The 16,791-nt window shown below is 35.0% G+C and overlaps 2 protein-coding genes across 4 annotated transcripts; one reads left to right on the top strand and one right to left on the bottom strand.

Moving 5' to 3' along the window:
- Positions 1 to 441: 441 nt before the first annotated feature.
- On the top strand, positions 442 to 11,317 carry LOC113044613 (calcipressin-1-like). 2 transcript variants are annotated; one of them, XM_026204738.1, is made up of 4 exons: positions 442 to 847; positions 7,147 to 7,320; positions 8,249 to 8,408; positions 9,353 to 11,317. In XM_026204738.1, exons 1-4 carry the CDS (start codon positions 728 to 730, stop codon positions 9,520 to 9,522), a joined length of 624 nt encoding a protein of 207 aa, XP_026060523.1. In that variant the 5' UTR covers positions 442 to 727; the 3' UTR covers positions 9,523 to 11,317. The 2 variants fall into 2 exon arrangements, with proteins under 2 accessions (XP_026060523.1, XP_026060525.1); XM_026204740.1 differs by lacking the exon at positions 442 to 847 and adding an exon at positions 5,824 to 6,451.
- A 1,057-nt stretch (positions 11,318 to 12,374) lies between these two features.
- smim11 (small integral membrane protein 11) lies at positions 12,375 to 16,258 on the bottom strand. Of its 2 annotated transcripts, XM_026204742.1 has the most exons (3): positions 16,102 to 16,258; positions 12,768 to 12,998; positions 12,375 to 12,617 (listed from the first exon to the last, which is right to left on the bottom strand). In XM_026204742.1, the coding sequence occupies exons 1-2, from the start codon at positions 16,114 to 16,116 to the stop codon at positions 12,810 to 12,812; spliced, it is 204 nt and encodes a 67-aa protein (XP_026060527.1). In that variant the 5' UTR covers positions 16,117 to 16,258; the 3' UTR covers positions 12,375 to 12,617; positions 12,768 to 12,809. The 2 variants fall into 2 exon arrangements, with proteins under 2 accessions (XP_026060527.1, XP_026060526.1); XM_026204741.1 differs by having other exon boundaries at positions 12,472 to 12,998.
- Positions 16,259 to 16,791: the final 533 nt, after the last annotated feature.

Here is a 16,791-nt window from a genome sequence, read left to right on the forward strand (position 1 = left end):
AAATATTGTGTTGTGCTTTTAAGAATACACTTATTTACATGTTTATTTGTTTACAAATAATGTGCAATTAAGTGTCCAAAAACATACCATTTAGTTTGCAAATATTTATATATTATTCTATATAATTATTTCCCTTTTTTAAAGTTTGCTAAAGTGAGCTTCCATTTCACATGTAGATGTACAATGTTTTTGGCCAAAAAGAGCTTTATCGTGTGCATTACAAATCTGACCATAAGAGGGCACTCACAGACCACTTAACTCTGATAATCTCTGTATCAATCACATTTATAATACAAGCACTCTACATTTTACACAAACCTAACCATGTTGTCCGGCGACTGCTGCTTTTTTATGTTACATTTTTAAAAATCTGTATCATTTTCACAATGAATACTTGCATCAACCAATGCAACGGTGCTCGTGCGTAAGCGGAAACCATGACGTCATATCAGCTGTTTCGGCCCCCAGTGCAGGTTGTCGCAAGTATAGACGTCATTTTCGTTTCAGAAATACATCACGGGTTAGCTAGCAACACTATGCGGGACATTTCATGTGCACTAGCTTTGCACGAACACTAGCGTGTGTCAGCTTGAGGGTTAGGAGACGCTGTTTTTGCGGAAGGTAGAAAGCAGAGCATGACGCCATGAGCTGAGCGCTGAAACGGTTGAGATCAGAGGCACCGCAGTTGAGATCAAAGGCACCGAACGCCGCGGTTACATTTGTTGCCATGCAGCAGTCAGAGAGCGGCGGAGGGGCGGCGACTTCTGAAGTCCAGCTCAACGACCAGCCCAACGCGCTCATCGCGTGTAAAGTGCCAGAAGAGGTTTTTAATGAGCAGCAGTTAAAGGTAGGCGTGCACTCGCTCTGCTTTTACCCAGATTTTCACCGGCTATACCGCAGCAGTCAAACCCCATTTCGCGGAAGTCAGCAATCGCAATGGAGTAAGGCTTGTGGGCCTTAAGCATTGCACCATCAAAAATCTTTTCATTAGTGTCATGGTAATAGCATTTTTTAATGCACATTGTTTTCTTGGTTGCATATGCAGCACAATAATATAATGTTTTGGACAGTTTACTTTGGGAATGTGATTTATTTTACTAAAATGCACCATGAAGTGCTGTGATACTATACCCTGTTCTCTTGGACTTTGTACTATGGTATTTTGGAAACACATTTTATTTTTTATCTTTTTGGACAGTCCCACAGTAATTTTTTTTTATATTTTTTATGGTGCACACCTGTAATCTACATTGATTTTAAACAAATCCATGTCCTGCAGATAAACGCTGAAAAGCTTTAGGTTTCAAAGCAGGCATCACAAGTGTATTTGTAAACATGCATCATGTGTTTAATAGAAAATGCATTATGTTATCACTAATCTTAGTAAAATTTGTAAACCTTGCTCCCTCACAACACTTATCCGCCTCAAAACTTAACAAACCAAACCTACCGTGCCACTGTATGAGCCACACAGAATTCATTTTATGAATCTGCATTAGATGTATAATGTTTCTAAAAGGGATAACAAGAAATTACCTTAAAGAATAACTCACTCTAAAATTAAAAGATGTAGATGAGTTTGTTTCTTCATCAGATTTGGAGAAATGTTGCATTGCATCAGTGTCTCATCAATGGATGCTCTGCAGTGAATGGGTGCCGTCAGAATGAGAGTCCAAACAGCTGATCAAGCACTATCTACAAGCCAAAAACAACTCTAAACAAATATGTAGCTGGATTTTGATGTGAGAGACAACAGGAGATATAACTTTTAAAGGGTTAGTTCAGCCGAGAATGAAAATCTGTCCATCTTCTACTCACCCTCGAAGCATCCTAGAAGCATGTGACTCTCTTCTTTCATGATAATCCAATCGAAGTTGTATAAAAAAATAGTCCTTGCTCTTCCAAGCCTTTCGATGAGTGCAAGCGAGTGTTTGTTTAACTGGAGAAAGTGTTATTTTGGACTCGTATTTTAGCCAGAAGCAATGGTTTGAAGTTTAAAATGTGGTGTGGATTACTTGTGTTTTTATCAGCTTGTTTGGACGGCACCCATTCACTGTAGAATAAGTAATGTAATTCTAAATTTCTCTTCGGCCCGACCTTCAACTATTATTGGAAAAATAACAACACACTTTCTCAACAGAAGGAGACCTGAGACATATTTAAGGTCTATAGCATCAATGATTATCGATTGAAGTGCAATACTAAGTTTGAGCAGAAGCAATCCTGATGCTTGACTCAAAATCTCAGTTTGTGCTTTTCTTAGTCGTGTGACTCTTAACCTCACACAGTCCTTTTTCCATCTTCTCCCTCATTTTCCATTCTAATAATATGACTATGACCCGTTGGGATCTCTGTTTGGTGAGGCTGTTTGAAGCTTCCACAAAGCCATGGCTTATTTTAGCTCCACACCTGCTTTACTGCTACAAAAGGACGTCCAGTGAGGAACCAGACTCCTCGAAATATCCTTGACCTCAGCTGCTCTCATGGAAAAGAAGAGCATTTGTTGCATTGCACTTTTTGAGGTCAAAGGTCGCTCGCTCGCTGTCCTAGCTGATATTTATCTCTTGAAGCCACTTATGAAACATTAGTTTTTCTCTGCCATGCATGAATTTCATCCCTGTATTGTTTGAAATCAGGCTTATTATGTAATATTGCTATTTCCAAAGAGGTCTATTTTTAGCAGTAACTTGGATTAAGTGTAGAATTTGAAACTATCCCATAAAAACAATGGAGAATGTGTTCATGAAGAAGGCCAGGTGTCTGTCAGGCTTACTAAATTATAAATAACCAAGCTGTGCTTTTCCATAAGACAGAGCACTGCACAAATCTGATGTAACGGTTAATTATGGCATTATTAAATATCTCTAATACTGTTTAAAAATGAATTATTGTTCTCTATGAAGTTCAGGTGACTAAATTGTGATGCATTTAAATTAGGTAATGAATTGATTAAATATAAATGTTTTCCCTTAAAAAAGGGATAGTTTATTCAATATTGTTATTCCAAACTCGTATGACTTTTTCTATTCATCAGAGCACAAAAGAAGGACATAAAGATAAAGCGTGAAATTATTATTATTATAATTATAATTATTTATTTTTATTTTTTTAGGTGGAAACCATGAATCTTTTTATTTTTCAGGATTCACAAACGAATAGAAAGTTTAAAAGAATAGCATGCATTTAAATATAAATCTTTTCTAACATTATAAATGTGTTTAACGTCGCCTTTAAACAATTCAGTGCATCCTTGCTTTAAAAAAAAAAAGAAAAATCTTACTGACCTCCCATGTGTTATGGTTAAGTATTAGACATTTCAGGTCACTTTATACCTCACACTTTTATCTCTCTGTCACCTTTCATATCAGAAACTGTGTGTTTGAAGTAATTTTGAAGCTAATGCAAATTTGACTGTATTTCTGCCACAGGGCAGATGACATGAAATGCTGCTGAAATGGATGCATTAGAAGTGAACAGCATGTAGCTACAGAACACACAATGTATTTACTCCTTTATTAAAGTAAATACAGGATAACGGAGGGTTTAAATTAATGGCGGAGGGAGGAGAGACGTGAGCACAAGTAATTAAAAATGCTCCAACTACTTTAAAAGATGGAAGCTGGCTTTGACCTGAGCATCACCTGGAGATGACTGTGTCACGCACAATTAAATATTCAGGGGGTAGATATGGGATAATGAAGCCTCGTGAAGCCTCATTTCCTCTGACGGTTTCGGGGAAAGATTCAAAGTTTGTGAGTGTCTCGAAAACAGCGCCATCTGGTGGTTCATAAAAATATATCAGCCAAAAGCCTGTAAGATAAGCTACGTTGAACGAGGAATCTACCCCGTATTCCACAGATTGATTCAAGTTATGTCACAATTAAAAGCCTAACAGAGTGTGTGTGTGTGTGTGTGTGTGTCTGTTGAATTTCTATAATGATCAAGGAACAAGGAACTTTGGTCTTAAAACATGATGCAACTACAGAAGAGTCAAGTTTTAAATAGGAAAAATATGGTCATTTTTGAGCGAGATGCTAACGGTCTAATCGGATTCAATGATCTATGCTAAGCTAAGCTAAAAGTGCTACCTCCAGACCCGGACCAACTGTAGGGGAGTTGGAATATGAGCTTACATCCAAAAAAGTGGAGTGTTGCTTTAAATCCCTGCTGTCAAATGTCAGTATAGATCTAATGTAGATATTATGTAAATGGCTCATATGTTCCATCTTCATGCTCTTCTGTGCAGCTGGATATAAATATCATTTGAGGGCTTATGTGTACCACCGCTCACATATCAGCACAACTATCCGCTGTCTCACCTCCACTGCTCTTTGCATAACACCCATCTACTGTCTGCTTCCCTTTGCATTTTTTCCATCAGCTTATTTCGGTTTCATATTTCCATTTTTCCATTGAGTCAGAGATGCGCCGTCCTTCCACAGCAACCACACAAACCGCTGATCGGTGTAATATTTAGACACAGGTTACTGTCTAACCATGGAGTCTTAACCATCAACACTTTCACACACACTAACAAGAGTGTGTTCACAGCAGTCAGCTTGATTTCTGTTGCTGTTTGCTGTAAATGTTTCCCACGGTCATAGAAAACAGAGACAAGGCAGAGAGGTTTCAAATTGTATTTGAATATTGCACAAAACAAAAGTTGTTCAGAATCTGTACCAGTGACAGTCAGTTCAGTTTAATCAACCAGTTAATACAATTAATCATTAGCAAATGAATGAGTATGAAAAAGTGTTAATATATGTAGTCTACTTGAACTACCAAAATCCATTTTAACCGAAATGCACTAATAACCAGCACAAAAGTGGTTCAGGATAACATGCATGACACAAAAATAATGCAAAATACAGTAACTAAATAACAAAAAAATTAAACACAAAACACATTAATGTACATCATTGATAAGAAAAAGAATCCGGAGCATTCAAATAATGTAAAAATAAAATAATGTGATTTTTGCGAATGTCCTTTTACTGTAAATTATATTGTAATTCCCATGCAAAAAAACATAAATTTCTCAGTATTTTTCACTGTATATCATGATCTATGGTACAATTACTTAAAGTTAACTAATTAAGTTATTAACCATTGTTTAGCAGTTTCTAAATATGTTTTTTGCTGTTTTTCACTATGATGTTTTAGTAATTCACTTGGGAAAAACATTTATTTATTTTTTTACCATTTTCTGGAAATGTCCTTTTACTGTTTTTTTTTCACTGTAAATTAAATAGCAAAACCAATTGCATTATTTTACAGTAAAATATGACATAATACAATCTTAAACTATTTACAGATTTTCGCCATATATGATAGTTTAGTTAACAAGGTTTTTTAAATTTTTAACCATATTTTTATCATTTTCTGCAAATGTACTCTCACTGTTTTTCTCTAGCAAAACCCACAAATGTGCCTTATTTCACAGTAAAAGTACATATAATAAGATGTTATTTTTTGAGTGTACTTTTTTGTAAGTTAAATGGTAAAAAAAAAACTTTTTCACAGTTTTTTTTTTTTTTTTTTTTTTAACAGTAAAATTACATATGCAATGTTAAACCATTTGTATTTTTTCCACTGTATATGTAAATTTACTTAGTTAACCAATTAACAAGTTTTTACCATATTTGGGAATGTTCTTTTACTTTATATAGTAATTCACTTACATAAGTCATACATCTGACAATATTTTACAGTAAAATTACAAATAACCCGTTTTTCACCATATATGTGAAGCGTAGTTAATAGGGTTAAACCATTACCAGCATTTTCGTAGTGCTTTTCTGTAAAAGTTACAAACTGCTCTTGCTCTATAGGTAGTCTGATTATTATGAAATCGTTTTAATGTCAGGTGTAGTTCCTGCTTTTATGGCAGGAAGTAACAGGTAAAACTTTGTGCGTTAGCAAAGTCACATTGTCCAATAATGGTAAGAAATGCTGTTAGAAAGTGATTAAATGACAGATGGAGCTCCTAAGATTGCCAAGGCCTTGTGGAAACATGCTGAAGGGAGCGATGAGGATGTTGGACTGTGGCACACAGCTGAATGATGTCATGAGTTTCCAGTTCCTCATTAGGATTAGTCAGCAATGAAGAGAGGACCGAGAGAGAGAGAGAGGGAAATGAAGGGAGAGGCTGAAGGTTAGGAAGGTAAAGAGAGAGAGAGAGAGAGAAAGGGGCGGGGCTCAACAGCTCTACTATAAGCAGCAGCAGATAAACCTGCACGTAAAGCCGTGACCTCTCCGCACTGCTGACCGCGCGCTAGAAACTTCTGCTTGCACGTTCCTTGGAGGAGTTGCATGCAATTTCCACAGGCTTCATTACAGTCTCTTAGTCTTCTGAAACTGAATTATGCATCTCAAGACTACAAAGTGCAATAACTTCTGCCTGGTTGCTACTACGGTGGAGCATGAGATATTCAGTCGGCCACAGATTCGGGTAATTTTCATTTGGATGCATTTCTCTTTCAGGTTCTGGAGCTAATTTACATTCAGCTAATCATTGCATCTTTTTTTGTCGTTGTTGTTGTTTTTACATTTTGGTCTTCCATTAGCTTAAAGGGTTGGCTTCTTTCATTACTCTAATGCAGAAACTAATCTGCTCCTGTTGGTCTGCTGATCTTGAGTTCTTACTTCTCCTGAGTTTAATGGACTGTTTGCTCTAGAGACTATCTGAAACGAAAGCATTAGAGGATTGAAGCTTGAAACCGAATGCTTTGTCTACATGATTTATTGAGCTGATTTCTATTTTTGAGTTTCTGGTCAGTAGGATATATTTTTGGAAGGAACTGTATGGGAACTTTCAGCAGGGATGCATTGCATTGATCAAAGGTGACAGGAAAGGCATTTCTAATGTTACAAAAGATTTCAAAAAGAACTTCTATTCATCAAAGTATCCCACAAAAATAAAATGCATCACCGTTTCCACAAAAAACATGAAGCATTGTATGTTTTACTTCGTTAATTAAACTCAATCAGAATTAATTTCTCTCTTAATTGTTTATTAAAACCAAGAAATGAACGCTCCTTACATTAAATGATTGCAGGCAAGTGTGTTGCATTTAATTTCATGATTCGTTTGTTTTCCTTCAGTCCAGTTATTTGACGTTTTTCCTTATTTTGCATCATCCTCAGGAGCAGTTTGAAGCTTTGTTCCGTGCATTTGATCCCAGCACGTCATTCCAGTTCTTCAAAAGCTTCAGACGGGTTCGGATCAACTTCACCGATGCGTTGGCGGCAGCCGAGGCCCGAGTCAAACTCCATAAGAGTGACTTCAATGGAAAGGAGATGCGTCTGTATTTCGCTCAGGTAATTAACCCGAACAGAGAAATAATACATGGTACTCCACGGTGCTCTGAAGACCAGCATGGTCCTTTTTGTTTAGTGATGAGAGGAATTGATTCATTATATTGTATTTATTTTGTATTATATTGTTTATGGATACATAAAGAAATGTTTCATCCAAGATGTAGATGAGTACATGTGACATTACTTGACTTGCTCATCAAAGGATGCTCTGCAGTGAATGGGTGCCGTCAGAATGAGAGCTGTTAAAAACATCACAATAATCCACAAGTAATCATCGCCAATGCAGTCCATCAGTTAACATCTTGTGAAGACAAAAGCTGAGTGTTTGTGTAAAAAAATAATTCAATCAAAATATTTTGAACAATGTTTTGATTCCAGCAATGAGTCGTGTATCCTTAATAAAGCTGACTCCATTGAAAAATTGGTCTTATCTAATCAGGAGATAAATCTGTACAGATCAAGCACCGTTTACAAGTAAAAAAATGGTACAAAACAGCTCTAACTCCGTTATTATGAATTATAGACTCACATTTTAGCAACGGTTTAAAGATAAAACATCTTAATGATGGATTTGTTTCAGCTTTTGGCTTCACAAGATGGTAACTGGAGTTGTGTAGATTACTTGTGGATGTTTTTATCAGCTGTTTAGACTCTCATTCTGACGGCACCCATTCACTGCAGAGCATCCATTGGTGAGACACGGATGCAATGCTACATTTCTCCAAACCTGATGAAGAAACAAACTCATCTACATCTCGTATGACCAGAGAACATTTAAAGCTATTTTTTTGTGAATGCATGAATTATTAAAATGCACATCTTGAATGCATGGTCAGTCGCTTTGTATAAATGCATTCAAAATGTAAACACAAATTTGCCTCTTTCTGATTTGCTTGTTTCCACCATTTTTTCCTCTTCTCCCATCCAGTCAGTGCTTATCGGCAGTACTCGTCTTGAGCCTCCTAAACCAGAGAAGCAGTTCCTCATCTCTCCTCCAGCGTCGCCCCCTGTAGGCTGGGCGCAGTCACTGGACGCTAAGCCCGGCATCAACTTTGACCTGCTGTGTGCTGTGTCTAAACTAGGACCAGGTATAACCCATTTGCCTCATTTCAGTGGTATACCTTGAGACTTAAAACTTTTTGAGAACTGAACTATATGTATATCAACAACATATGCTGTGTAGTCAGTATTTTTTTTTTTTTTTGAAGATGTGAATATTTTTACTTGGATGCATTCAATTGATCAACAGTAACTTTTTGATAATTAAGATGTTTTGATGTTATTGAAAGAAGTGTCTTCTGCTCAACAAGGCTGTGTTTAATTGATCAAAAAAATACAGTAAAAATTGTGAAATATTATTGCGGTTTAAAACTGCTGTTTTCTATGCGAATCTCTGTTAAAGTGTAATTTATTTCTGTGATGCACAGCTGTATTTTCAGCATCATTCCTCCAGTTTTCAGAGTCACATGATCTTCAGAAATCATTCTGATATAATGATTTGCTGCTCAAGAAACTGATTATTATCAATGTTGAAATCTGGTGTGATGCACAATATTTCTTTGGAAAATGTGATGCATTATATTTTCCTGGATTCACAGATGAATAGAATGGAAAACAAAAATCGAAATCTTTTGTAACCATATAGATGGCTTTACTGTCACCTCTGATCATTTTTAACCCAAAAAAATCCTGAAAAAAAGCATTACCGTTTCCGCAGAAATATTTTCAACATTGATAATAATCAGAAATGTTTCTTGAGCAGTAAATCATCATATTAGAATGATTTCTGAAGATCATGTGAAACTGAAGAGTAATGATGCTAGAAATATCAGCAGTGCATCACAGAAATAAATTACAGTTTACAATATATTCAAATAGAAAACAAGTTATTTTAAATGTAAATACTATTTCACAATATTACAGTTTTTACTGTATTTTTTTAATCAAATAAATGCATTATTGTGTTTTCTGCATCAATACAATATTAGTTAGTGGAATAATTGATGTTTGCAATGTTTTCATGTACTTTTAGGAGAACAATACGAGATCCACAGTGGAACCACCAACACACCCAGTGTGATCGTACACGTGTGTGAGGACGACGAAGACAGCGAAGACGAGACCGCAGAGGGTGGCAAACGTGCGCGACCCAAGATCATCCAGACCCGCCGTCCAGACAACGTCCCGTCCGTCAACCAGTGAGCGGCTAATTCTGGGCCGTTTCGTCTTCGCCACCAACACTGGAATAACTAGGAAGCATGCGGTCATGCAGTTCATCATCCTCACCACCGGGGAGGCTGGCGAGCATCAGATCCTCTTCCTAGTTAGCGAGGGAGTCGACCATCCTCACATCTCGACGTTTCATTTCTAAACATCCATCTCTGATGGAGTCAGGGACTTTTGAGGACTTGGGAGAGTTTCTCTCATCTTACGAATGTCATTATTTGCTTGACGTCACAACTGTGTATTTTAATAATCCGAGAGAAAATCGTTGGTAAAATCTTGAAGGGGTTTTCGCGTTGCACAAACAAACTGAACATCGTGTCTGGTGTGTGTGTATCGTTCGGGGCCACTAACATGTACTCATCGTCATTATCATGTATCGTTTAGTCAGTTAAGCACTCGTACAGTCTTTGAAAGTCATTATTATCGTTGCTGAAGTTCTTCACGAGCTCCTCCAAGTATTATGCACTTTAAAAATAGAGCCTTATAATGTGGTTAACTGACAACAACATCAAGTACTTGTCTTTGTAAATCGAGCGCAACCGTGAACGCTGACTTTTCCCGCCTTGGAAACGCAAGTGATTTCCCGCTCATTTTCTCCACGTATCACCAGATTTGATTTCATACAGAAATATATTTGAAAATTGGATAAAAAAAGACACTTGTACTAAATTGTGTGCTTGTATTATAAAATCTAATGTTGGCTGTAAATAAATGTTAAAATAGAACAAAAGTATTGACAATATTTGAAAAATTCTAAATGATACATTAAATGTTACATTTAGATTTTGAAAAAAAATGTATAGAATTTTCTTCTACAGCGTACTCAACCCTCTTATTTTATTTAGAATTTTAAAAGAAAACAAATTTAAATAGTTGGCCGTATGAATACATAAAATAAATTAATTTAAAACATATTGAATATACATCGAACAGATTTGGTTCAAAATCTGTTTTTACTCAGAAACAAACAATTACAAAGAATCCAAAAGGAACTAAATTAAATTGAATTTCTAAGAAGAAACAAACAAAATAGTATTTATTTTTAACTTTAGAATATTTTATTTTGTCTTATAAAATGTACTCAGAATATTTACAGATTTAAAAAGTATTTTACAGTTACATAATTGGCTATATTTATAAACTTGAAAAGACTGACTATAAATAATTGGCTGCATGCATCAAAAAAAAGTTAATAAGTATGATTAAAAAGAATTGGTGTCATTTCACCTAGTAAATTTAACAGCCACTACATGTAACCCTTTATATTAAACATTACAATTTGAAGTAGAAAATCTAAACTAAAATAGTGATTTGCGGTGCATTATGGGAGTGAGCAATCACTTTTAACCTGTTTTGTTATGATTCACATTTCCATATTAACAGCGACTTTTTCAGATGAATGAAACTGAATGATTTAAAAGATGAAACGAACCCTCAGAAGCACATATGATCTAACAAGCCTGTGTTTTCTGTGGCAGACGTTCACTGCTGCGCTCTGTGACTTGTTCAATGAACCGCTCTGTTGTGCTCTACTGTCTTTGGAGATGTTGTCCTCTTTTCCATTACTGTAGGAGACGCTCTACTGTCAACCAGTGATTTTAAGCAACCGTAACATATTGTGTATATTTGATGTATTTGAATGTAGCCAACATCTTAAAAAAAAAAAAAAAAACTTGAGGATTTCTATCAACAACAAAATCGTATTCGTTAGGTAGTGAAATCTCGAGGGAGGAAGCATTAACCTACCTTTAATAAAACTATCTTGACCAAAGAACTGACTCGAGTGTTTATTCAGGTTGTTTGAACCAGTCTTTGACTGACAGAAGATGAAAACTCATTTCATCGCTCAGTCGTTGGCTGTTGCTCATCTTCTGCGTGATAATGCAGGATCAGCAGCTTAAGAATGATCTGCTTCATAATTAAAATTGATTTCAGATGACGTCAGGACAGCAAAATACATCAGGCAATGATGCTTTAAACTTTCTAGAGTTTCTTCTAAATGTGCTCGTGTGTTCCTGAAAACTGAAATACTCTTATAATTCAAGAGCATAATGTATCTGTTATTTCACCCGAGAGCAAAAAAAAAAAAAAAAATATATATATATATATATAGCTTAATGCATAAATATTTTTGCATCATGATCCAGTACAAAAATCTAAATTATTATGCATTATGGTTAAGTATAATTATAGTTAAAACATATTATTAAAGGTTAATTTAAATACCATCTATAATCTATACATTAGAAATTATTTTAACTATCAATAGTTAGGAAATGTTATATATAAATAGTGCTGTCATACAATTGCATACAAAATAAGTTTTTGTTTGCATGATATACAGTATGTGTGTGTGCTTTGTATATTTATTATGTATACATAAACATTATATATTTAGATATATTTACATGTCTATAATATAATATATATATATATATAATGAGAGTCTAATATAATATATAATATAATATAAATACATTTATTATAAACAACCATTTTTTAAATGTGTACATGCATGAATGTGTATTTGTTTATACATATAAATATATAAATCTTTTGGTGGGGATTCATTTTTTCGAATTTGTTCACATTTTATATATTTTTCATAAACTGAGATTTTTTTTGGTAATTAGGTTTTATAGCAGGTTTTTTTTTTTTTTTTTTTTTTTTTTAGGTATTGTTTAACAGGTCGATGTAACCTTGTCCTGCTCAGATTTCATTTCTGTAGCTCACAGTTGCTTCAAACAGCAAGAGGATCTGTACAGCGCCACCTGCTGGTTATCCACAAAACTGTGTAATGCCAGTAAAATAATACATGCATAAAAATCTTTTATACCTGGTTTATTATACACTATTGTTTCATTTGGGTCTGATTCATGAATACCACAATCAATTCTGAACTATTTAAATTATGAACACAGCATAACTGGATACAAAAACAAGTTTATTTACAAGCTTCAGAGAGAATAAATAAAAACGGTGTATAAAAAGCAAGACTTGTGCAGCAGTCCAAGTTGCCGAGGCTTTTGCTTCAACATCTGAATCCAAACGTCACAAACACCGCATTTACCCTAAAAGGAGCGACGTATCATGGGGGATACAAATATAAGAGTCAAGTTTTAAAAATAAATCAGGAAATTGTATTGGATGCAATAAATTAGTGATGTCTCTTTTTGTTTAACCCTTTTTAGAGTTAAAGACACTGTCATTGCTCTGCTCACGTTCTGTCAATCACACGTTTATTCCCCTGTTTTCTCCACACGTCAGTCGTCCTTCTTGTTATCGATGAGCTCCTGCGTTTGCAGAGCGAGTTTCCTCTTCATCTCCCTCTCCTGTTTCAGAGCAGCTTCTGCTTTCTTACTCTGGTAGATCTTGGCTCCAGCAAACGCCAAACACAACACGAGCGTCTTCAGTGCCAGGATGTACAGCAGCAGCGGCACATTATCCAGAGCCTGACAACACAGTCACACACACACCGTTATGATAACAACAATACCGTTACAATACAACACACACATCGTATCTTTACCAGACATTATTGTTACGACTGTAAAATCATAACTGAATATGAAATCACAAAAAAACGGACATTGTTATGACGGTAAAATCATAACGGAATATAAAATCACAAAAAAAGGGACATTATTGTTATGACTGTAAAATCATCATAACTGAATATGAAATAACAATAATGTCCGATTTTTTGTGATTTCATATTCAGTTATGATTTTACCGTCATAACAATAATGTCCGTTTTTTTGTGATGACTGTAAAATCATCATAACATCACAAAAAAATGGACATTATGGTTATGACTGTAAAATCATCATAACTGAATATGAAATCACAAAACAAAGATACTTTATTGTTATGATGGTAAAATCATAACTGAATATGAAATCCCCAAAAAAAGGACATTGTTATGACTGTAAAATCATCATAACTAAATATGAAATCAAAACAAACAGACTTTGTTACGACTGTAAATTCATCATAACTGAATATGCAATCAAACTAAAAAACAAAAAACACATTGTTACGACTAAAATCATAACTGAATATGCAATCACACTAAAAACAATAAAAACACGTTATTGTTATGACTGTAAAATCCAAACTGAATATGCAGTTACACTAAAAAACACTGACGTTATTGTTAGACTGTAACATCATAACTGAATATGCAATCACACACACAAAAAACATGTTATTGTTACAACTGTAAAATCATCATAACTGAATATGAAATCACAAAACAAACAGACTTCATTGTTATGATAGTTAAAATCATCATAACTGAATAAGAAATCACATTAAACAAATCAGATGTTATTGTTACGACTGTAAAATCATCATAACTGAATATCCAATCACACTAAAAAAAAAAAAAACATTGTTATGACTGTAAAATCAAAACTGAATATGCAATTACACACAAAAAACTGACATTATTGTTAGACTGTAAAATCATAACTGAATATGCAATCACTATTTAAAAAAAAAAAAAACAGACTTTATTGTTCAACTGTGAATTCATAACTGAATATGCAAAATCACACTTTAAAAAAATTAACAAAAAAACCCCACACTGTTACATTGTTTTCTAGGGGTGCACCGATATATATCGGCCGATGATTAATGCGCATCTCGTCAGTAAAGCCAAAAAATTAGAATATATATATATATATATATATATATATATATATATATATATATATATATATATATATATATATATATATATATATATATTTTTTTTTTTTCTCATTTTATTTGTATTATCTTGTTATTTTAGTAGATAGAATAAAGGTAAGACTCAAGTAATACACCACTGGTAACTGTAAAGGGTCTACTTTTTTTGTGTGCACTCACAATATCAACAAAACGATGTGCTTTTGTAAATTAAAGAAAACAAACATGATGCGTTTTCTGCCATCTCGTCTTGAACAGGATCAATTCACAAACCCAAACTCATTGAACACATGCCACACATACATGATAAATATATTTATAGAAAGCATTAAATTAAAGCTGCGGTAGGGAACTTTTGACGCTCTAGCGGTTAATAAACAGAACTGCTTGCGTCTTGCAGAAGAACATCGTAGCTGGAACTAGTTCTCTCTGTTTATGTCTATGAAGAATCACAAAGGTACTGGGTTACTCCGCCGCGGTACCCCCGGAGCAATCTAAAATAGTCCGAATATAAACACTTATTATAGGTGCACCCTAGTGATTCAGGACAAGCCAAAAACACGGTTTGGAAAATGGATTCATGGTGTACTCACTTATTATATACATTTTTCTACATTTTGAACACAAACAAAGTTACGGACCGCAGCTTTGATTGGTTGTTTTTACCGGGAGCGATGGAGTTTCTGCAGATGGCAATAGGACACTGGGAGGAGCCAGAGGAGCTTGATTTATACACAGATTATCTGTCTCATATTCTACTGTCAAGACATAATGACAGGTTTAATAAATATGTAAAAAATATATTTTTTACAAAAGTTCCCTACAGCACCTTTAATATTTAATTAAATAAAAAAAATAAAAAAACTCTTTCATTTTAATGATAAACCATAAAGACGCACTTCTTTCTAAAGGCGCATCTAATGATTAGATGTCGAGTCAGGTTCGGAAACGGCATCCTTGCGTCACAGACTTCAAATATCTCCTTTCTGTTTTCCCTTGATGCATTTGTTGTAAATACTTTCGAGGCAAGCTTAAGCCTATTGTGTGTATTTGAACGCAGAACTGTTCAGCTGCTGATGGCATGCCATGCACCATACAACACCGTCGGGTCACTCTTGACATTTTACCCCCCCCCCCCCATAAAAGTGAAACTCAGCCTAAGCTATATATATATATATATGTATTATTACTATTATTGTCACTCACAGAAAGGACCTTCCTTCCCTCATGTCCAGCACATTTTTATGTTTATCTAGAAGGGTCTACTGGGCTGATAGTGTTTCTGCATGACAAGAGCAGCTGCTCACACACACACACACACACACACACACACACACTATATCACTGTAGATTAATCCAGTGACTGGTGCACATTATAATCCAGTGCTACTCATTCAAACAAACAAACAAACAAACAAACCAAAAAACACTAAAGTACTTTGGATTGTAAGGCGTATACCATTATAATGTTTTGAACACAATAATCACATTCCAGAATGTTTACTGTGGCAGGAAGTTATTAGACAATGACCATAGTTTTACCATGGTTTTCTTGTAAGTATTCCATCATATAAATGGCATCATGGTAGAAAAGAAACACTGGTTTATAATACCATATATTACCAGACACACACACACACGCACGCACGCACGCACATAAATAAATAAACACAAACACTGAAGAGTACGCAAAGAATACCATGGTAGCACTACAATAACACAGTACTGCTATAGTAAATGTCCAAAAACATGGTTTTACCATGGTATTTTTGTTAATGTAGCGTCTGACGAAGTAACGATACTATCAGCAAGAAAAGGCTGACACATTATTATTATTATGATCAAATATAGTAATGTTCTTACCTTCCAGTTGATCATGATGATGTTTTATTCGGTTGAACAAGAGTAAATCTGTCCAACTCTAGATTCTGCTTCTACTTCTGATGATTTGATTGGCGGCTGACTTTAAACTCAACTCGAGCTGTTTCTATTTATTCGTCTCATGGGTCAGTAATGTCCTCTGGGGGCGTGGCGAGAACACACGAACCGAATTAATGGATAGAGCGGAAACCAGTTTGACAACGAATTCTGAAGTAGGCGGAGCGTAGTGTTCCGGAAGTTGTTTCAAATTGGTCTGCATCAAAGACAATCACATAATCACAGTGACCATGTTTAATTCTCTATGAAAACGGGTCTCGTTGTGATAAATAAAATGTTCTAATAGGCTATATCTTAAAAATTGTAATTAATAGATTATTACTTTTGTAATATATTGCTATTTCTAAGATCAGTTAGACATAAATCTCGAGATCTGAATGCGGCTCAGTGAGAGATTTGGCTTTCTGCGCTATAAAGCGCCCCCTAGCGGAATAAACGTTATGTTTCGCATTAAGACGACGACACTTGACTCCCGATGTTTGCAATTCTCCAGATGACCAATCCCGCAGCGCGTCCAGGTCACGTGATAACGACGCAGCCAATCAGATGGTCCTTTAAAGGGGTATATCAGTTCTAGAAAGCTCATGAACATTACAGAAGGATTTAGAATAAATG

The sequence above is a fragment of the Carassius auratus genome, chromosome 26 (genome assembly GCF_003368295.1).
Source record: "Carassius auratus strain Wakin chromosome 26, ASM336829v1, whole genome shotgun sequence".
In the NCBI taxonomy this organism is placed as follows: Eukaryota; Metazoa; Chordata; class Actinopteri; order Cypriniformes; family Cyprinidae; genus Carassius; species Carassius auratus.